General features: G+C 43.6%; 1 protein-coding gene across 2 annotated transcripts; it reads left to right on the forward strand.

Moving 5' to 3' along the window:
- The first annotated feature begins 677 nt into the window (after window positions 1–677).
- Window positions 678–20,153, forward strand: CSRP3 (cysteine and glycine rich protein 3). Of its 2 annotated transcripts, XM_054441281.1 has the most exons (6): window positions 678–750; window positions 10,146–10,285; window positions 14,271–14,439; window positions 16,221–16,353; window positions 17,525–17,618; window positions 19,819–20,153. In XM_054441281.1, the coding sequence occupies exons 2-6, from the start codon at window positions 10,174–10,176 to the stop codon at window positions 19,893–19,895; spliced, it is 585 nt and encodes a 194-aa protein (XP_054297256.1). In that variant the 5' UTR covers window positions 678–750; window positions 10,146–10,173; the 3' UTR covers window positions 19,896–20,153. The 2 variants fall into 2 exon arrangements, with proteins under 2 accessions (XP_054297256.1, XP_054297257.1); XM_054441282.1 differs by lacking the exon at window positions 14,271–14,439.
- The last annotated feature ends 1,820 nt before the right edge of the window (window positions 20,154–21,973 follow it).

Consider the following 21,973-nt stretch of genomic DNA (forward strand, 5'->3'; position numbering starts at 1 on the left):
AAAAAATGGGTCTACAGAGACATATCAAGATGTTATAAATATAATGTGATGATGATAAATATGCACTGCTGTATCAAATTCTTAAATAGAAAAGGATAATAACAAAGTAACTCAAAACTTTTTAGAGAAAACTTTGTTTCCTAGGATAGATGGAGTGACAGGTCCCAAGTGATGTGCCAACCTTTTCTCCCCAAGCTTCTTTGAAGAGATTATCTAAGTATCGTTTCACACACCCATCACCCTTATTTTTAGCTCTGAGTTCTCTTCACGAGTGTGGTGACCTGTGGCTCTAAGTTCCAGAGGCTCCCAGATATGGCACATGACTCATTTGCAGGTACCCTGCATTGATTTCCAGGAAGGTCAGTGGGGTGGGGGCCTGGAGAAATGATTTTCGATGTTAAACCCTTTGCTCTTGTTCCTGTTCCAACCACTTGATCAGAAATGACACACTTCACAAATTGATCCCTTGGTGCCATAAGCAATTGGCAGTGAAAATAGAACCCAAGTGATACGGTTCTCCAAGAGGCTCACAGCTGGCTGGGGGGTTGGGGGAGACAAAACTCAGGGCTTTGGTCACAGGCTATTTTCAGCCCCGATAGCAGTTGTGTTACTCACGTCTCATTCACCCTCTCCCTCGGCCTGCCTCCTGCCCTTCCCCCAGCAAGCCAAGGCTGGTGACAGCCTTCATATATTTAAAGAGGACAAGAGCCCCTCAGACTCAGTTGAGCTGAACGGAGACCACACAGGCAGGTGAGTGGAGCGAGGCAGACATTTGAGCTGGAGGTGGGTTGGTTCTGTGGCTGGTTTGGACTATAAAGGGTCCCATAGAGTAAGGGCGCATTTTACGTCTCAAGTGCCAGCAGCACCCTCTCTGGTTCTGTGCAAGGAGGCTCAAGTTGTACGTGACTCTGGTGTGGATCTAGCAGGTATTAAAAAATTCCTGCAAGGATGGTTAATATTTGGGGGGCTTAAGGGACCTCATAGGCAGATAAATGAGTAAGGGATTATTCTCATTATAAAACTACTTATGTGGTGGAATTACATTTCCTGTCGTCTTAGTTGGAACAACTGGAAAGCGGGAGGAAATAATGGAAAGTCCGCTGACCTTCTAGTCCTACAACCACCACATAATTCGTGGATGACAGACTGAGAAGGTTCCTGCCCTCAGGGGCTTGGTCTCCTCTTCTGCAAGGATCAATATAAATTGGCGACATTTTTTCCAAACTGTAAAGTACTGCACCGATATAAAGCGATAAGCGATTGTACTAGATGCAATATATAAGACAGCTTTCCCATGCTCAATTTACCCGGAATGGTGTTATTCAAAAGGTCATGGTGAATGACTGAGATTTTGGGCTTGTTCATTTTAAATAGACTTTTGTACCCCAAAGATATTCAGCAACAAGTTTGCTTTTAATCATTTGAAATTAATCAAAACTGGACCCCATGAAGACATTGCTATGTTGAAATATATTAAAAGCTCTATTAAATGGGAGGATAATTCACCTAGTGGTCAGGATTCCCACTGTTTCCTCTAGGTTTTAGTCAAGGACTTTAAAAAATATCCCAGTAAATGACAGATATAGGTGTGATTGAGAATAAGAAGTGGTTTTAAGCACTGAGTGGAAGTCTGAGTGGAAATGCTGCTGAAAGATCCAAGCTGCTGCCTCTAATTTCTGCCCTGTTCCTGAGCCAAGGTGGTGACTCCTCCAAGAAGAAGGAGTTGAGTTACTGGTCTGAGGAACCTTGTCTCTGCAATACAATTCAATGTAGTTTAATAAGCATGTATGGACAATCTCCTATGTCAGGGCTGGAGGGAGGTAGAGGCAGCTCTACGCAGGGAAGGGTGTAAGTGAACAGCACGAAGAGTGGGAAATTGGGGATGGCCTGTTTCCTCAGTTTACATCTGGGATTAAATCTCAATGCTGGGTACATACAATTCATCACAATGCATGTAGAACTGCTTTATGACCCAGAAAATGTGAGGGAGTCTTATGACTTGGCTTTGTTCCCTTTCTGAACAACTCAGTCGTTTGTGGTCAGTGGCAATGAGCCCAGGCTATTGGGCAGGAGGTGTAGCTGAGCCCCAGGGCTTTGTGTCCTCCCCTGGGTTCAGGCAGACAGGTGCTCTGCAGCCCAGACACATGTGTCACCCATCAGAAACAGGAGACACAGGGCAAGGGGCCTCCTCCTTCGAAGGAGAGAAGAAGAGAAGGAAAGAGAGAAGGAGGGAGGGAGGAAGGGAGGAAGAGAGGAGTGAAGGAAGAGGGAGCTGCAGCAGCATTCAGCCAGCAAATAGCCAAAATTCCATTGGAGGAAGTGGAGACAGAATCTTGATAGAATAGAAACTCAGAAATCCTGGGATATTCAAGAAGAAAATAAAGATAATCGGTTATAGAGCCAGTTCAAATTATAGCTCTGACTATCACTTAACTTCTCTGAGTTTCCATTTTCTGAACAATAAAACTAAGGGTAGGCTACCTCTATCAAAGGGACTTGTGAGAACTGAATGAGATAAAGTATAGGAAAGTACTTTTGTAAAGTTTAATATAACCATACAAATATGTGAGGCCGTTAAGAAAAGGCATACAGCCAAACCCGATGGGTTTTGGGAGGGTTTCCTGCTAAGTACAAGCGTGCTGATAAAAGTCCAGAGGTCAGAGTGGGTAAGAAGCTGACCAGGAGTTAGAAGATAATTAATTTGTTTTACAAGAGGAAAGACCCAGGGCTAGGAATATAATACACAGGAAATACAAGTCCTGAGGCAGGCAGATTTCCAGTTACAAGTGTGCTGTTCAGATATCTGTGAATAAATACTGTATAGAGGGTTGGGCTTCATGCACAAAGAGAAATGTGATGCCTGCAAATGTGAAAAACTGCAGTTATTCATCCCAGTGAAGAATGGCAGGAAGGGAGACAGTAATGGTCTTAAAGGGCATGGAGGATGGAGCCTTTTCTGAGCTTTACTGTGGGAAAGGGTTGATCGTGATTTGACGGTCGTTTATGGCTCTAGGCAGGCACGGAAAAAGTACTAGCTTATTTAAGGGTCACAAAAAGTTCTGCAAAACTCATTTTTCAGAGGAAGAAACTAAATTTCAAGAAAGCTTAGGAATTGCCCAGCATCACATGGCTGAGAAAGTGGCAGAGCCAGGAGGTAAACTGGGATATGATGTGGTCTTTAAAAATAAATTGTGGAGGTCAAAATAGGACAAAGAGTGAGTTTTGGGAAGTAAAAGTTGGCCACGCTTCAGATATAATTTCAGAAAAGGTATAAGATGCCCATGTTCTACAGCCTTCATTTAATGTATGTCTACCATGTCTGAGTTTAAAAGGGGGTGAGAGCCAACACTAGGGTTTATTTCCATCCTGGCAATGAGCAACCTGTTCTTCCTGGGCTCTGTGAAAGGGCCTCTGGCTGGAGGACGTCATATATCTGGGTTCAGAAGCTCAGGAGGAAGCAGCCACTGGCCTTGAATGTCCTACACTGAGAACTGAAGGGCATGAGCTCCCCCGGGCTCCAGGGCCCCTGGCTGGGCATGCTGCCTCCAACCCAATCCAACAACACAAGAGGGCCTACTCTCACCCTGACCTGGGCACACCTGTCCTGGGGCGTGGCACACTCTGAAGGCTGAAAAACAAAGCTGATTCACTCTGAACCAGAAGGGCCATGGAGAACAAGCAGGGAGTGAGTTGTTTGTTCTAAAAGAACAGACTTGAAAACTGGAGATAATGTAATAACAACAATAATAGTCATGATGCAAGTAACTACAATTATTCAATTCCTGCTATGTATTAAGTAATTCTATATGGTGTCTTAGCTATTATCTTCTCTAACCTGAAAACAACCTTCCCAGACAAGCCTTCTCATATTGTCTTTACATGAGGACATGCAATGAGGACATGCATTGAGGACACTGGGTCAGAGAATTTGAGCAACTTGCCCAACGTTCAACAGTTAGTGTTTCTGAACTTAAGCTTGGTTCTTCCAAAGCCCATGGTTTTCACTATGGCTATGTCATCTTTCTTACCCAAATTAAGAGCGAATAAAGGAGAGGGTTTGAGAGGGCACCCCATTGGGCAGCTTTTCTGCAAAGTGAGGTTTCAATCACTTTTCAGATCCTCAAATCTGTCTCAGGGCTTGAAGGACCCTTGAAGAGACTTCACTGTATAGCAGCCGCTTGGATGTCCATCCCCACCTCAGCTGAAAATCAATAGTGCGGAAGAACTCTCCAGTCCCAAGGAAGCCCTTTCCATGTTGAACAGCCGTAACTCAGAAAGTCATTGATTTCAGTGAATGAATTCAGTTTCTCTGTTAGTCCCACCCTTGAGTACCCTCTGTGTCCCATGGAGAGACAATGGATTGGTCATGTCTCAATTCCCATCAACTGGGAAGTCTGGGTGGTGGAGGTGCTGACCCTTGTCCTCTCTCCAGTGTTATAAACAGGAGCATGAGATACAGAACCAGCTTAACTGGGGGTTGAATGGCAGCTCTTCCAATTACTAGCTGTGTGACCTTGGAAAAGCTACTTAAGCTCTCTCTTCAGTTCTCTTATCCACAAAAATGGAAATAAAATTTTCTCTGGGCAGCTGTTGTAAGTATTAAAAAATAATATATGTAAAGCAACTGACATAAAATAATATATGTAAAGCTTGGGAGTCAGAGAAACATAAGTTCCAATCTATTCATGTGACACATATCAGTCCCGTGAACTTGGACTAATGTAATTTCCCAAAGCCTCCATTTCCTCATCTGTAAAGTAAATGTTATAATAGTACCTACCTTGAAGGGTTGTTGTGAAGATTAAACGATACCCAAGGGTAGTGCTCCAGGCATGTTAACTTCAATAATAAAGTTAGAAATGACTACTACTATCACTTAGATTCCATATATATGTGTTCCTATGATCCAAAATCTTTGCTTCAGCCAGCGTAGACAATTTAACTCACTGCATCTAGTAGGATGACCAACTGGGCTAGCACTGAGCTGAAAATGGTGGCATTGTGGCACTGTGGCTTGAGGTCTCTGCCCAAAGTCATGGCCTAAAGTTCCCCCCTGGGTGCTCATTTTATGTACCCACCACTTTTGCCCTAACTCATCATTGTTCAGCTTTATAGTTGGTAGTGAAAGAAAGAAAGAAAGAGGAAAAGAGGGAGAGAAGGAGAGGGAGAGAGGAAGGGAGGGAAGGAAAGGAAAAAGGATGGAAAGAAGGAGGGAAGGAAGGAAGGAAGGGAGGGAGGGAGGGAGAGAGGGAGGGAGGGAGGGAGGAAGGGAGAAATAGTTGGATTAGGAAGAATGTGCCCAAGATACACAGTTCAGTTATTCTTTTGAAAATTCAGATTGATGAATGACAACTTAAAATTGTGGCAGAACCTAATTTGTTCTTACATTTTATATTACTCTACAATTTACAGAATGATTTGACAGTACTTGAACTAATAGGGTCCTCTCAGCAATAGTGAAATAAAAAGGATTACTGCCCTCATTCTAGTGAAGACACTGAAGTTCAGAGAGATTGAATGGTTTTCTCAGATCACACAGCTTCGAAGAGGCAAAGTGGAACCAGAACTCCAGCCTCTGGCACCTGATCCAGTGCTTTTCCCACTGCCCCACTGAAGCACATTCCTAGTATAATCTCTTCTATGGTATTAGTTAAATCTTAGTTTAAAAGTGGGCACAAGGTACTCTCTCACTGGGATCTGAGTATCCAAATCTGGAGTCCAACCTCTTCCAAGTTGACGTCACAGGGCTGTCCATTCTATCTCATCCTTGTAAATTCCAGACTGTCCCCCATTTCAATCTTGACCCACGATTTGTCTTTGACAACATAGTCATCTCAGGGACTGGCCCAGAGAGTCGTGCCAGGTGGTATGATGGAGATTGTGACCCAGGTGACAAACAGGGCTGAGTGACGGGCAAGCCTATAATTGGTATCCCACCTTCAATGACCCTTGCCAGTACCAGGCAACGCTGATAAACAAATGGCCCATCCCTTGGTACCTTGCCAGAGTAAACTCACATTCTGGGACTGTCTAGGGGAGTGTTGGGACACAAGAATTCCAAAGCAATGTGGGAAGCTGAAAAGGTTATGTTCATAAGCCAGGACCTAACTGGGATTTCAAATCATAGCTCCTTAATTAGCACATTGCTGCCATTTGAGTAACCTAAAGTGAAGTGGGAAAAAATAACTTCTCAATACTGCTTTAAATTCCATCATATTTCCATGACATTCACAACGGTCCTGTCCAGGAGATACTATTATCAACATTGTTTTATCCGAGTTCAAAGTCGAGATTAGAATCCATGTCTCTGGATTCTGAATGCTTTTTTTTTTTTTTTTTTTTTTTTTTTTTCCCAGATGGAGTCTTACTCTGTCGCCAGGCTGGAGTGCAGTGGCGCGATCTCAGCTCACTACAACTTCCACCTCCTGGGTTCAAGTGACTCTCCTGCCTCAGTCTCCTGAGTAGCTGGGACTATAGGTTCATGCCACCATGCCCAGCTGATTTTTGTATTTTTAGTAGAGATGGGGTTTCACCATGCTGGCCAGGATGTTCTCGATCTCTTGACCTTGTGATCCACTCGCCTCGGCCTCCCAAAGTCCTGGGATTACAGGCGTGAGCCACCATGCCGGGCCTGGATTCAGGATGCTTTAAAATATCCTCTACTTTTTGGCCTGTGAGACATCTTCTGTTTAGCTTCCATGGTTACATTCCCATCTTCAGAAATGGAACTGAGCATCATTAATAGAATACTTACAGATTTCTATTTTAAATGTCAAGTCCTGATGATGTATGTCAGATATTTATGATCACTTAAAAACAACCAGTGCTAGGATACATTAGTTTGTGAAGGAGGTATTATCTGTAATCCTATTCTCATTTTGAAAAGTACGCCTAGGCAATGAATCCACACACACACTCACACACACACACACACACACACACACAGATATATATGTATTTTTATCCCCCAAGAGGTATCTCTGTCTCCTATTAACTTGCAAGACGTGCCAATGAAATCTCCACTGCAAATCTGAAATGAGAAACTTGACCTAAGGTTGTTTTCATTGAAAATTTCTATATCATTAATTTTACAAGTGTCACTGCCATGTTTCTGGAGGAAATTTATTATATTTCTCCTCTATTTTATATCATGCTGAAACTCAGGATCAAAATGAACATGAGCAAAATTATGTGTCTATTCTTTTCTAGAAAATATATCAACTTTAATGAGAGAAGAATGGATTGTATAAAAAGAAGTTGGCTAAGAAAAATGTCCCTAAATGCTTACTTTTAAAATACACCTTGGTTATAAATGAGAGGGTCCAGCAATCTTAAAAATCTATTCCAGCCCTGAAAGTCTATAGTTTAAATGGAGTCCAAAATAAACAAATTTGGGCTATTTTAGAGGCTATTTAGGCCTCTATGCCTTTCTGCTTGCTCTTTTCTCTGCATGATTTCATTAGCATTACTCCTTCCCACTTTTCTGTATCTGGTGAACTCCTATTCACCCTTCAAACTCCCATTTGAATGCAATCTCTTCTGTGACCCTCCAACAGTTCACTGCCTTTATCCCCAGTCTAAATGTGGGGAGCCCCTCCGTCATTTGAGTTTCCGTAGCATGTCTCACAAGACTCTTCTCTGGTACAGAGCATTCTGAATCTTGTCTATTTTTCTCACTACAACATGGGCTTCTCAATGCCAGGGGTCACAAACTACTCATTTTTATAAGTTTTCCCCCTTTTGTCACTGAGTACTTAGTGCAGTACTTGACACATGATAGGCAGGTAGTAAATGCAGGGTGAATGAATGAATGAACGAATGAATGTGCGTTTTAATTCTAAGCCTTTCAACTCAAAATCCATTACTCTTTCTAGTTTCCTAAACAACCTGAACTACAGAAATAGAAAAACCACATGCTTCCATTTTTTAAGAAATTCTTATTTATTTATTTTAGAGGCAGGGCCTCACTCTGTCACTTAGGCTGAAGTGGAGTGGTGTGATCATAGCTCATTGAAGCCTGGAACTCCTGAGCTCAAGTGATTCTCCTGCCTCAACCTCCTGAGTAGCTAGGACTGACTACAGGAGCATGCCACCACACCAGGGTAATTTTTTTTGTGGGGGGTAGAGACAGGAGCCTCACTATGTTGCCCAGGCTTGTCTGAAGCTCCTGGGCTAGTGATCCTCCTGCCTTGGCCTCCCAAAGTCCTGGGATTATAAGTGTGAGCCACCATGCCCAGCCCAATGTTTCCTTTTTTAAAGTTCTTTTCTAAAATTTTACTGAATTAGCAGAAGATCCTACTTCTGTGAGAGGAAAGATAGGATGTTCCTGGCTAACCTCACAGTTTTTCTAAGCAGGAAAAGCTCTTTGGGGGAATAGTTAGACAGAAACATTCCTTCTAGACCTAGTATCAGGTTCAGTGGTCTGTTTGCTATTTACTTTCTGTTTCTTAGCAAAAAACTGCCTTTGTTATGAGACTGTGAGATACAATCCAGACCAGTTGACCCAGGAGGGCTTAGTGTTAATCGCCAACTATTATAAGAAGGTGACTGGTTTCCCAGAAGGGAAAGTGAAGGTCAGAAGCAGCCACTCAGAATGGCTGGATAGTGCTCCATGTCATGCCACACTAGGCTTCTTAGAAACCACAGGATCTCAGTGAAAATTCAGCTCCCCTGGGCAGCTGAATTTCAGAAATTTCATTTAACATCAATGGCTTATTTTAGTTCTGCTTTGAGGAAACTGAAAACTTGGATTCATACTAAAAACATATGCAGATGAGGACAATTATTATTACTATTTTATTTATTTATTTTTTGAGATGGAGTCTCGCTCTGTTGCCCAGGCTGGAGTGCAGTGGTACAATCTTGGCTGCCTGCAACCTCCGCCTCCTGGGTTCAAGTGATTCTCTTGCCTCAGCCCCTCAAGCAGCTGAGATTACAGGTGCATACCACCACACCTGGCTAATTTTTGTTTAGGCCGGGCACAGTGGCTCACGCCTGTAATTCTAGCACTTTGGAAGGCTGAGGCGGGCAGATCACTTGAGGTCAGGAGTTTGAGACCAGCCTGGCCAACATGGTGAAAGCCCGTCTCTACTAAAAATACAGAGGACAATTATTTTTTTAAATAATTTTCTTTGGTTAATATCTCTTAAATGTAATTCTGTGGTGAGGAGACAATGACAGTCCTGGGGCTGTGGCTATTGGCAGCTCCTTGTAGCTGAATGTCTCCAAGGGTGCAGGAGGACATGTCAGCACCATGGTCTGGCTCATGTTGAGCACTGTGAACTCTGTGGGACCTTCCTGCACATCATGTCATTTGATTTTCTAAAGGACACTGAAGCAGCAGGGAAAAGAATAACTGTATAGGTGGGAAAACAGGTATAAAGTTAAGCTATGTAGTTCATCCTGATATGCACAGCAGGTAGAGGGTAGCCCTGAAAGCAGAAAGCAAGTTTCCAACTACTGACCTAGTGCCAATATATCTTATAGCCTGGGTGATTATATTCTTAAAAAGGAATGTATGGATATGAGGAATAACTCGGAATAGGAGATTTTATATATTATTAATATACTTTTCTATCAGCAAGATAAGCTAAGAATTTGCTACCCAAAATGTAGTCCACTGCCAGCAGCATCAATATTGCCTGGAGTCTGTTAGAAACGCAGAATTTCCTGCCTCTCCCCAGATCTACCAAACCAGAATCTGCATTTAGCAAGGTCTAAGGTGATTTGAGAAGCTCTTAGCTAGACAAGAAGAAAATACCATCTTCACAGATGATTCCCACTTCTGATGGGATAATTTTTTAAACTTGAGATAAAAAAATGATATTTGTGTATACTTTTATGTACATGAAATTAGCCTATTCATTCCTTCCAAGAGCCCTGTGAAATACATAGGAATAGATGTTATTGAAATTTAACAGGAGAAGAAACTGAGTTCCCAAGTGGTAAAGTGATTATCCAAAGCCATCTAAGTGTCTGAGCTTATTTAATGACTAGCACACAGTAGCTGTTTGCTAAATGAATGAATAAATGAAACACTAAAAAAAAATTGGGCTGGATCCTGGTCTTCAGACCACTGCACTATTAGAGACTGGTTCACTCCTGAGGCCACTTCAATGTAGGGTATTTGCTTTATATCCCCTTAGACTTGACCTTGACCAGATAGTCTTCAAGATGCCAAACTGGGGCGGAGGCGCAAAATGTGGAGCCTGTGAAAAGACCGTCTACCATGCAGAAGAAATCCAGTGCAATGGAAGGAGTTTCCACAAGACGTGTTTCCACTGCAGTGAGTTGGGTGGACACCCTGGGGGCCCCTCAGCATCCAGACAGCATCACAAAATTCACATTTAATCACAAACACTGTATGCCAGTGGTTCTCATAGTGTGGTCCCGGGACCAGCAGCATCAGCATTACCTGGGAACTGGTTAGAAATTTAACTCTTGGGCTCCACCAAGAAAAGATGGTGCTTTCCTGAATACCCTTGCTTCAACTGCTTGCCCAGCTCAGAGGCCATTCATTTTCCTGTAGCTCAAAGTCAGAACAAACTAGCCTGTCACTGCTCTCTGTAGGGAAAACTTTGACCCCATGGCGACATTGACAACATGTGACTTGGCAGAGAAAGGAAGCCAGCACTTATCTGAAGCCAGGATGGATTTGGCTGTCTATGTTGCCCCTTCTGGTCAGCTGTGACTGAAGCCAGCTGTGACTGGTCTTGCCTGAGAGAGAACCTATGTCAGGCAGGGGGGCAACACATGCCAACTCTGTATGTAAGAGTCAGAGAGGGAAGCATTTCAGGGCCTGGGCACCAGTAACTGCATGAAAGAAATCCTGACCATTACCCGCCAGACACTGACTCACACATGTCAAAAATAGGGAGAACCTTGAGACCTTGTGGTCCTCTGTGAGTCTGGCCCTGCCTGACTCATGTGACTTTGGACAAGTCATTTCTCACATCTAAGCCCAGGTCATGTGCATCTGCGGTAGAGTCTTATACATGAACCTCTACCTTTAGACTCCATGTCCAGTGCTCTTTGACATGACTGCATTCTACACTGTTTCCTGGCAGCTAGTCCTGTTTGGGAGAAAATTGGCCTTGGTTTTGAAATGGCCGCTTACCTTCTCTGCTTCTCTCCAGGAGGTCTGGCTTAAGGGCTAGCTCTGCTGGATATTTGGCAAGCCCCCTCCTGGACTAGTCCCCACAGCCATGCCAGCACCCCCATGCTTCAGCCCGGTAGCTGCAAGGCGTCCATGCAATTGAAAAGAACTCCAAGGGCTGGACTCCGTCTGTTGGGGCTTTTGTCCAAAGAGAGCTAGCATTCTTTAAAAGTCAGGATTAGGAATATTAGAAATAATTCTAGAATTAGAGTAAAAGGGACTCGGGTTTGAGTCTGGGCTCTGCCATGTACTCACTGAGATTTGGGGCAGGTCATTTCACCATGGTGAGCCTCAATTTCTCCATTTATGAAACAAAGATGATTATACCTACTGCACAGGTTGTTACAAGGAGAAAACTGGGGGGTCTTGATCTGGAAATCCAGCCTTCTAGGCCTGTATTCTCCTTTGATCAACTTTGGTAACTGAGTGGGAACAGGAAATTGTAGGGAAGCTTTCCATAGTAGAGGGTGTCTTGTCTTTCCCAGGTAGCAGGAAGATGCCCTGTTCAAAGGAGTCATAGTAGAAGAGATTTGAGCATTTTTTTGGTACATCCCTTTTAACCCTTTGATATTTCCTGAGAACTCATTGATGGGATGAAGATTTGAGCAGCATACATTTCAGCAATGATGGATAGAAGAGCCCCAGAGAGGAGCACACTTTTCTATATTATTACCACATGATAATCACCTGTCCGCAGGCAACTCTGTAGCTGCTGGAAATGGCGTTCAGAGACACAGGGTCTACCTTACATTGTGCCCAGGCCAGTGTCCCCCTGACTTCTAGATAAATCTTCACAATTAAATCTCTAGACTAATCATGAAATCTAGAAAGTAAGTTTGCTGTCCAAAAGAAATAAATATAATGCAGCAACATATGTAAATTTAAATGTTCTAGTAACCATAGTTTAAAAATGGTACAAATAAACAGGTGAAATTAATCTCAAAACATTTTATTTAACTCAATATATCCAAAACATTATAATTTCAATGTATACTTCAATATACAAATGATCAGTGGGATATTTTACATGATTTTTGCATTTGTACTGAGTGTTTGAAATCTGATGTGCATTTTGTGCTTACAGCACAGCATGTGGCTGTGGCCACAGCATTGGACAGCACAGTTCTCCTTTGTTCACAAAAGCTCATCAGAAGCCAGGGAGTGGCTACAGAATTGGCCAGGGCACCTTAGGGTATAGGCAGTCTTGGAGTGATGGGAATGAGCACTGGACTAGGAGTCAAAAGAACTGAGGTAAGCCGTGGCTCTGCAGCTTACTATTGTATAATTGTGAACAACTCACTGATTTACATTGACACATTCATTCATTCATTCATTCATTCATGTACTCAGTAAATGTTTACAGAGGACTAATTCTGGCCCAGGCCTTGTGCTAAATTCTGGGAATATTAAGACAAAACAGGCTTGCCCTCAAGGAACTCAGAGTCTAGATCATCAGCAAATATGCAAGCAGTTGTTGTGGAGGTTGGTAACTGACAGTAACAAGAAGAGTAGAGACAAGTATATACCTTCTATGTCTCAATATAAGGCATTCTACCCCCAAATTCATCTTCATAAAAAAGATATGCCTTGTGTTTAAAGCCTTATAAAGTCTCTCCTGCTATAAGACAGTCTTCCAATTATTTTATTTACTGATTTAAACTTTTTTTTTGGTACAGATATTTTTTAACACATACAATGTTGACACAATAGTCAAATAAATCCCAGAATAAACTCCCTTGCCCCACACTCATCAGCCCCTGGCTAATCCTACCTCATCTACAACCTTATCTTCTTCCTCCACTCCCATATTCAATTACTTTATTTTTTTAAAAAGAAAATATCATTTGAAGAAGGCATATTAGCCTGAAATAACCTCATTCAATGCTGGATTGCTTATAGAGATCATTTGATGGAAATGTTTTTTTAAAGGCAAATACATTTAATGTACACATATTATTATTCCTGGGGATATTATCTCCCTATTATAAGCACTGAGCATCACTATAAACAATCTTCAAGAATCATTGTTGCAACGCAATGTAGCAAGTCGTCACATGGTGGAAATTCTGTATCTTTTAAAAAATCTGCCCTAATGCTGTGCTAATAGGTCCTTCTTGTTGAGATGCAATTTCTAGGTGACAACCTCCTACTCAGGTATAAAACAGGGCGGCCTCTTAAAACGTACAGATAGAAGTGAAGGTGAGCTGCTCAGAAAAGCTGGGCCAGCTGCCCCCAGAAATGATTCTGGTGGTGAGGGAGATGCCGATGCTGAAGATGCAAAGACAGAATTGGAGATAATTATTCCCCAAATTTATGTGGGATTAGAAAAAAGTAACCTTTCCAAATCAATATATTGTTGATTTATATTACTAAATTAAAATTATAAGTAGATATTTGACATTTTTATTTATATCTTTAAAAGTTTCTTTTTAAATTTGCAAAATAAATCTTTCTATAAATCCTCTCTTTGGAAAAATGAGGGCTTGATTGCCTTATACTGGAGGATACTTCACATTAGGTAATATACAGTAACCAGGGGACTTGAGCCAATAGAAGCCTAAGGAGTTAATAAGGCAGGTCTACCCCCTTCCCCTCCTCCTCTGCTTCCAGAATTTGACCAAAATTAGCCTCAATGGCAGTTGTCTGCTTGAATATCACAGTGTCCTTCAAAGGCTATGGTAAGTGCAGAAAGTGCTCAATCCTGATTCTTCTATGATTAAGAAAAAAGTAAGTTTCTCTCCTGCCTTAATCCACCCCCGCCAATGCTTGCGCCTACAAACACACACACACACACACACACACACTCTTCCCTGATGTCATTTGGGAAGACTCAGGGATACAGTCCTTAGCAGGTCTGAGCCTATATATCTCGTTCTAATGCTAGCTTCCACCCTTTTCCAGCTGGGAACCACTGAACCCAATTTTGTCATCTGTGAGATCGGGACTGTCTTGGAGTGCACAACTCAGGACAGATGCGCCGGTCAGGAATCAACATTGTATTCTTGGCTCAGGGGCCCCTCGTGGTGGGTCTCTGGCCCCGAGCATGGCATTGTGGGTGCAAAGAAGGGGAGAAGGATTTCAACTCCAATCCCATGACCCTTCCTTTTCCTGGCAGTGGCCTGCAGGAAGGCTCTTGACAGCACGACAGTCGCGGCTCACGAGTCGGAGATCTACTGTAAGGTGTGCTATGGGCGCAGATATGGCCCCAAAGGGATCGGGTATGGACAAGGCGCTGGCTGTCTCAGCACGGACACGGGCGAGCATCTCGGCCTGCAGTTCCAACAGTGAGTTACTGCTCTGCTCCCCCTTGCCTGTTAAAGTCTCCAATTATCAGGACAATTCATTTCGTTCCCATAGCAACGTTTTCTGGAAGTGGGAGAATGGACTCTATTGTTGACTTGCCAACAATAGGAATACTCAGTCTGACCAAGTTCGAACAATGTGTCATTTCTCCAAAGACTCTCTTTAAATTATCTGCCGTTCTAAAGGGCAATTACTTTTACACCATGGCTCTTGGTTTGCATGTCAAGAGAAAACCCAGGATGTACAGATGTTCCATTGTTTGACCTTTGCAAAACTGCATGGAGTCTCCTCTCTTCCCCTTTGAGAGTTTCTGTGTAAATCACATAAATATGGCAGGGCAGCAATGGCCATTCTTTGTGTGCCCGTCATGAAACGATTTCTTCCCTTGGATTGTAAGATGACAAATGTCCGCATGGCAGGGGGAGTGTGTCTGCAAGGATGGGCTGTGCCTTAGAGTTAACAATCAATCATGATTGTTCTGGGGGTTCCCTGGCTGCCTGTTGCCAGTACAGTGCTAGAGTTCCCGCCACATTATCCTAGGGAAGCTGGGACATCACTCTGGCCACCTCCATCCACCAGTCTGGTCCCTCGGGTCCACTTTCTTGATAACCACACTGACCTCCAGCCCAGAATTGAGGAAAGTCTGATGGCCACTGGCCTGACACTACTGTCTGGCCAGCTGGCCTCCAGGCTCAGCTCTGCACTGGGACTGTCCAGAAAGGCCCAGTCCAACCAAGGAAGTGTCCCATGGAGGGCCTCCCCCAGAGAGCACTTAGGCCATCTGAGGAATCAGCTGATCCCTTCAAAAGAGAGTAAGCCACAGGAGAGCCTGGAAAAGTGGAGAGATGTGTGATTAGTCATCTTAGAGAGAAGACTTCTTTTTGTTAGTTTTTCTTATTACTCAATCTCAAATGGAGACCCTTGTTAAGGAAGAAAATATACCACTGCATTCTCTGCCTCGCATTGACTGAAGTTCACTTTTCAACATTAGGGCTTCCTAGTGATGCTGCACAAAGAGTAACAAGGTCTGAAGACCTAGGATTTCCTCCTAGTTCCATCAGTCATGAGCTGCCTAGCCTTGGGCAGTCACACTCTGATCCTCACTCTCCTCCAACCAGCCCTGCCTACCTTATAGGGTTGTGGTACAGCTCAAGTGATATATAAGCAAACACCAAAAGATACCAACACATGAGAGGCTATTATTATGTCTCTATTTTGGACATTGTTCTCCTGGGACAGGTGATCCTTGGAGGCAGGACAACAGCCTGGCTTGTGATAACAAATGCATCAGCTCATGGACCGTGGTTCATCAGGAACTGATTAGCACCCACTGTCAAAATCCCACCTTGCTCTGTAATTTTCACAGCTCTCTTTAGAAAGGAAACAAGTGGCCTCGCAAATGGTCCAGAAGAACATAAATAAGCACAGTAGTAATAACAACACAACAACAACAACACAAGCTAACATAACTAGAACATTTGCTAAGTGCTTTACAACAAAAAGGAAAGCTCTAAACCCATTTTAGCTAACATTTGTTAGCCCTTACTACATGCCAGGCGGGAACTGTTCTAAGTGCTTTACAAATGTCACCTCATTTAAACCCTCTCAACAACACTATGAGAAGGACACCAAAATTATCCCCATTTTCCAGGTGAGGAGTCCGAGGCACACAGAAGTGAGGTCGCTTTCTCAAGGCCACACAGCTCTTCTACTGTTTGCCAAGGGGAAATCTACATTTCATTCATTTGTCTATTTCCAACAGGTCCCCAAAGCCAGCACGCTCAGCTACCACCAGCAACCCCTCCAAGTTCACTGCGAAGTTTGGAGAGTCCGAGAAGTGCCCTCGATGTGGCAAGTCAGTCTATGCTGCTGAGAAGGTTATGGGAGGTGGCAAGGTAAGACCTTTTGTATGAGCCAGACAGAATTTGCTCATCTCCACCAGGCCATTTGGGAGGAATGAGAGAAAAATTGGGAGCTGCAAACAGCTGTCATTCTCTCTAGCTCTCAGAACCACTTTAGAAACCACACATCCTCAGCTACTTTCTCAGGCTGGGGCTGTCTGTCATCTAGCATTGCCCTTTGAAAGCTGGGACTGGAGCAGTTTGATGCAGCAAGCATTATTCTACTAGATGGAAGGCACCCAGCTGAAAGTTCTGGGATACAAAGCAAAAGCCCCTCTACCCTTCAGTGTCCACAATCCCCCCAAAAGATGTCAGCCCCAGATCCACCACTGCCTAACTCAACCTGTTGCTGCCACCACGACCAATGGATATAGCAGACGCCTCACGGTAGTGAGAAGCATCCTCACTTACGAACTTCCTGGTTCTCAGGGAAGTCATCAGATGTCCAAGACACTCATGCATATGTGCTCTGCAAGTTCCAGTTTCAGGCCCAAAGCCTGGGTACTCACCAAAGGAGTCAGACCTAAGGAAAGAGAAAAATTATGTTTATACCACATGGTGGGAGGAAGGGCCGTGGAGAGCATCTAACTTCAAACACAAGGGCAGGCTCCACCCTAAAACTGGCCATTTGAAGACATAGGAGAAGCCCTGGGCTGTACCTGGTAGACACGCAGATGTGCAGGAGGATGGAGATCTAGAACATCTAAATTGTGCAACACTGCCATCAGAATTACACAGAGGAATTAAACCAGAGAGTTAAAACAAGGTTGAATTCCCTGAACAATTGCCTGATTTCTTTATTTTTTTTCTTTCTCTAACTTTATATTCAACACAAACATCACCCAGTGCCCCCAGCCCAAGTCCTTCTCTGACCAGTTCGTTCCTTGGATCTTTTTGGCCTGGGGAAACCCTTTCCCGTTTAGTCTATTCTGAAGGAAAACATATGCAAATCACCAGGACAAATCCATTTTCAGGCTTCTGAGAAGTGCTGGCTAAGGCCATAGCATCTCATCTTCCCCAAACCCCTGGAGAAATTATGGGGCCCATTAGGTAAGCAAATGATTAAGACATGTCACTCCTCTGGATGCTGCTGGTCAGGGACTTGAAATGGAAACAGAATGTGTTGCCTACCTCACTAAATATGCAACTTTTCTGTGCCCCTCAGCCTTGGCACAAGACCTGTTTCCGCTGTGCCATCTGTGGGAAGAGTCTGGAGTCCACAAATGTCACTGACAAAGATGGGGAACTTTATTGCAAAGGTGAGTGATGCTGGAGACTTTCTTGAAATATGTTTTCCCTAAAAAGGCCCTTGGGAGGGGAAATTATGTTCACGCCTGGAGGTCTTCCTGTGTCTTCCAGGAGGTATGGCTGCTCAGCCTGGGCAGTGTTGGGTTCTCAGGAGCAAAACCACCTAAGGGGAGGGAATCTCCCACCTGACCCAGCTCTGGTCCTCTCCACTGGAGCACCTGGCAGAGACCAGATGCTTTCAGACACTCAGTGGTTCGAGAAGTTAGGCACCTGGGGGAGAGAGGAAGAGGAGGAAACAGTGCCCTGCCTCTGGTCTTGGAAGAGCCCTCAGGCCAGGACAACTAACACCACACCCCCTTCCAAAAATCGAAACACCATCTGTCCACCTGAGTGGCAGAGGGGGTGACTGGAGGAGGGTGAACTCGGTTTGGCCTCACTGGAGTTTATCACGACATATCTATCTCCCTCCTGCCTACCCCCCACTAACAGTTCTGTTGTTGATGTTGCACATTACTTGTGATCATAGGGACAGATCTGGTTTTCCTCCTGGTCCTTGCGGCTCTGCCCCTCGCTGCCTCCATAATCCCTTGGTCTTGTGGAGAAATAGTAGAGGCTTAGCTCCTTCTTGACACTATCAAAGGAAGGGATGCACTAGGGCCAAGGCAATGTGTCCTCCACCCCTGAGCCTAGGCCTATTCTGTTGCTCAGTGGAGTTTCATCACTTAATGATGGTGTCTCAAGAATCTCCAAAGGAGTATGTTGGAATGAAGTGAGAGGAGCAATGGAAAGGGAGTTAAGAGGGAAGACTTTATAAGTCATAACTGTAGGTTGCTGTATTAGTCTGTTCTCATGCTGCTAATAAAGACATACTCAAGGCTGGGTAATTTATAAAGAAAAAGAGGTTTAATGGACTCACAGTTCCACACGGCTGGGGAGGCCTCACAATCATGGCGGAAGTCAAAGGAGGAGCAAAGTCACACCTTACATAGCAGCAAGCAAGAAAGCAAGTGCAGGAGAACTGCCCTTTATAAAACCATCAGATCTTGTGAGACTTGCTATCACGAGAACAGCACGCCCAATGATTCAATTATCTCCCGCTGGGTCCCTCCCACAACATGTGGGGATTATAGGAGCTAATCAAGGTGAGATTTGGGTGGGGTTACAGCAAAACCATATCAGCTGCCAAAGCTTTTCCTGTGATGACACAGGATGGGAACTAGCCCACTATCTGACAGATGGTTGCCGTCTCCCGGCAGTAGAAGACATACGGGGTCCTCAGCCTTCATAGCTCATAATACCCTAAAATATTGCTGAAGTCAGTAGGGAAATTAACATGTAAATGAATAATTGCATTTCAAAGTGAAAAAAAAAATCTATAGTAGAGAAACATTCACAATGCAGTCACCTACAAAGAGGAGAGGAACAAGCTTGGGGTAATGGGGAAAGCTTCTCACAAGACATACTTCCTCTGAGGCTTGATGGGTGAATGTGGGTTTGGGAGGGGGCATTCCAGGAAGAGGGATCATTGATTACAAAGACACTTAAGCTAGGACATCATGGTTCATTCCAGGTACTGCAAGTGGTTCTGCGTGCCTGGAATGTAGGAAGGGAGGCAGAGGCGGGAGGCAACAGGGGACGAGGCTGGGCAGGCAATCCTCAAATGAGAAAATATCTGCAAACACATTTAGTAAAGTGGCAAGAAGTGTAAACAATTTTTATTAACAGATCTAAGTATTGTTCAATTTATTTTAAAAAGTTAGCTCATGCGTAAATCTTTTTATTATTATTATTTTTATTCTTGAGATGGAGTCTTGCTCTGTCATCCAAGCTGGAGTGCAATGGTGTGATCTTGGCTCACTGCAACTTCAGCCTCCCAGGCTCAAGCAATTCTCCTGCCTCAGCCTCCCCAGTAGCTGGGATCAGAAGTACACGCCACCACGCCCAGCTAATTTTTTGTATTTTTAGTAGAGACAGGGTTTCTCTATGTTGGCCAGGCTGGTCTCAAATTCCTGACCTCAGGTGATCTGCCTGCCTCAGCCTCCCAAAGTGCTGGGATTACAGGCATGAGCCACCATGCCTGGCAAACTTATGCATAAATCTATCAAAAGGATGTCTCTAATAATTAAAAGGACTGTGCCCAGACAGAAAGCCCTGAAAAAAATGGCACTAACCAATGCATTGTCTCTCCATTCATCCTCTTCTCATTCACAGTTTGCTATGCCAAGAATTTTGGCCCCACGGGTATTGGGTTTGGAGGCCTTACACAACAAGTGGAAAAGAAAGAATGAAGAGGTGCGCCATTTCTCAGATTTTTTGCGAACCTAAAACACTTGCCAAGTAATCCTGCACAGATGGATACCTTTCCCCAAATAGCCTCTCCTTTGTAGTTGTACGTTATGTGTTTCTCCTCAGAAGTGATCATGGTCTTTACTGAATGTTAGAAGAGGCCTTTGGAAGAAAATTATGTAAAGTTTAATCTATAACAAATGCTTTATTATTTATAATGCTTGGAGTGGGAGAGGCAATAAATAAATGTTTTAGTGCTATCTTGTATGGCTCTGGATCTTTTCTTTGAGATAGAAATTTTCAAAAAACATAAAGCTAGTTCAAAAAACGAGCTGCAGAGAACATAATAAATTTGGATGTCAACTGAGAAAGGAGTGAGAAGGAAGAAACAATGGGCAAAGGAAAGCAGTCTTTCAGAATCTGTCAGCCAAGTGTCTTTCTAGTTACTGCTAATGGAGAAGAAAACAGGGGGTCTGGGAGAAAATAGAGAACATGATAGCAAAATCTAAAAGGAAAATCAAAACTAATAAAATTGCTGAAGAGTTGATCCTTTTGTCCTGTCGTGGGGCTTTGTAACGTTACACATCTCGTGAAAACTCAGAAATGACAACAAAGCGTGGCATTTGCCTCTGTATTATAAATGACATGAGGATGATTTTCTTTTATTCTAGGACAATTCCCTGGGGTTTAGCAATTTTCTTAAGACTTCTACGTCAAATTTGCCAGCCTTGCAAATGAAATGCAGCCAATTAGAAATGTCTTTCTCTGCCTCTTCAGCAAGTTTCAGCAGCTCAAGCACTTCTTGGGCTTCTGCTTTTAACAACCACAGCACTTCCCCCAGCACTGTGCAATTCTGAATTATTTGGAATACATGAAACAAGTGAAAATCTAGTGATAAGAACTATAAAATACTTGGCTAAACCAAGGTTTTTTCCATGCTCCAAGTCCCCTGGGAAAGGCTTTCTTTGAAATGAGCATTTATTCAGTGCTGTTTATGTAGTGTCTTGGACAAGGCCCTACATGAGTTTTAAAAGCAGTATACGATCTTGGCACTACGCATGGGATTTCCAGGTTTGCTGAGCGGTAACACATATTTGAGAAATGACCACAGGACAATGCAACCTCCTCCTCCTCTGCTGCATTTCACAGTGACTCGCCCCACCGTCCATCTACCCAGGAAATCTGAAGCTAAAAACTTTAGCCATCCTTAGCTTTGCTCTCTTCCTCACCCCACCTTGCCTCACTTCTCAAGTCTCCTGGATTCTGACTCCAAATATCTCTAGAATACATCCCCTCCATCCCTCTTTTTAGGATGTGTAATAGTCTATTAGGGTTGCCATAAGAAAGTACCATAGACTGAGTGACTTAATAGAAACATACCGTCTCACATTTCTGGAGGCTGAAGTCTGAGATCAAGGTGTCAGCAGTGTTAGTTTCTTCTGACATCTCTCTCATTAGCTTGGAGATGGCTGTCTTCTCCCTTTGTCTTCACATGGTTTTTGCTCTGTGGGTGTCTGTGTTCTAATCTCCACTTCTTAGAAGGACACCAGTCATATTGGATTAGGGACCACCTGAATGATCTCACTGTAACTTAATTACCTTTTTCAAGGCCCTATCTACAAATGCAGCCATCACATTCTGAGGTACTGGGGGTTAGGACTTCAACAAATAAATTTTGCAGAGACACAGTTCAGCCCATAACAGTGTATCACATAAAGACTTTCACAAATTGGCCTCGGCCTTACCCCTTCAACTTAGCTTTAGACAATCTCTTCCAGACAAGTTCCAGCTACACTCAAAGACTCGGAGCTTTCCAAATACGCCCAGAACCCTCACCCCATCTTTTTTTTTCTAATGCTGTTCCTTCTGCCTAGAATTCCTGGAAGATGGGAACCTTCCCCCCCATCTCTACCCACTAATCCAACTTCTTAGCCTGGTGAACTCCTATTAAGCAAGTCACAGGTCAAATGCCAACTCCTCTGCAAATTGTTCCTGAACTACCTGGGCAGAATTAATCTACCTCTGTACTCCCATAGCCAGTATGTAATTAGCACAGCACTTATGTCATCGTATTGAAATT

This window comes from Pongo pygmaeus, chromosome 9 (assembly GCF_028885625.2).
Source record: "Pongo pygmaeus isolate AG05252 chromosome 9, NHGRI_mPonPyg2-v2.0_pri, whole genome shotgun sequence".
In the NCBI taxonomy this organism is placed as follows: domain Eukaryota; kingdom Metazoa; phylum Chordata; class Mammalia; order Primates; family Hominidae; genus Pongo; species Pongo pygmaeus.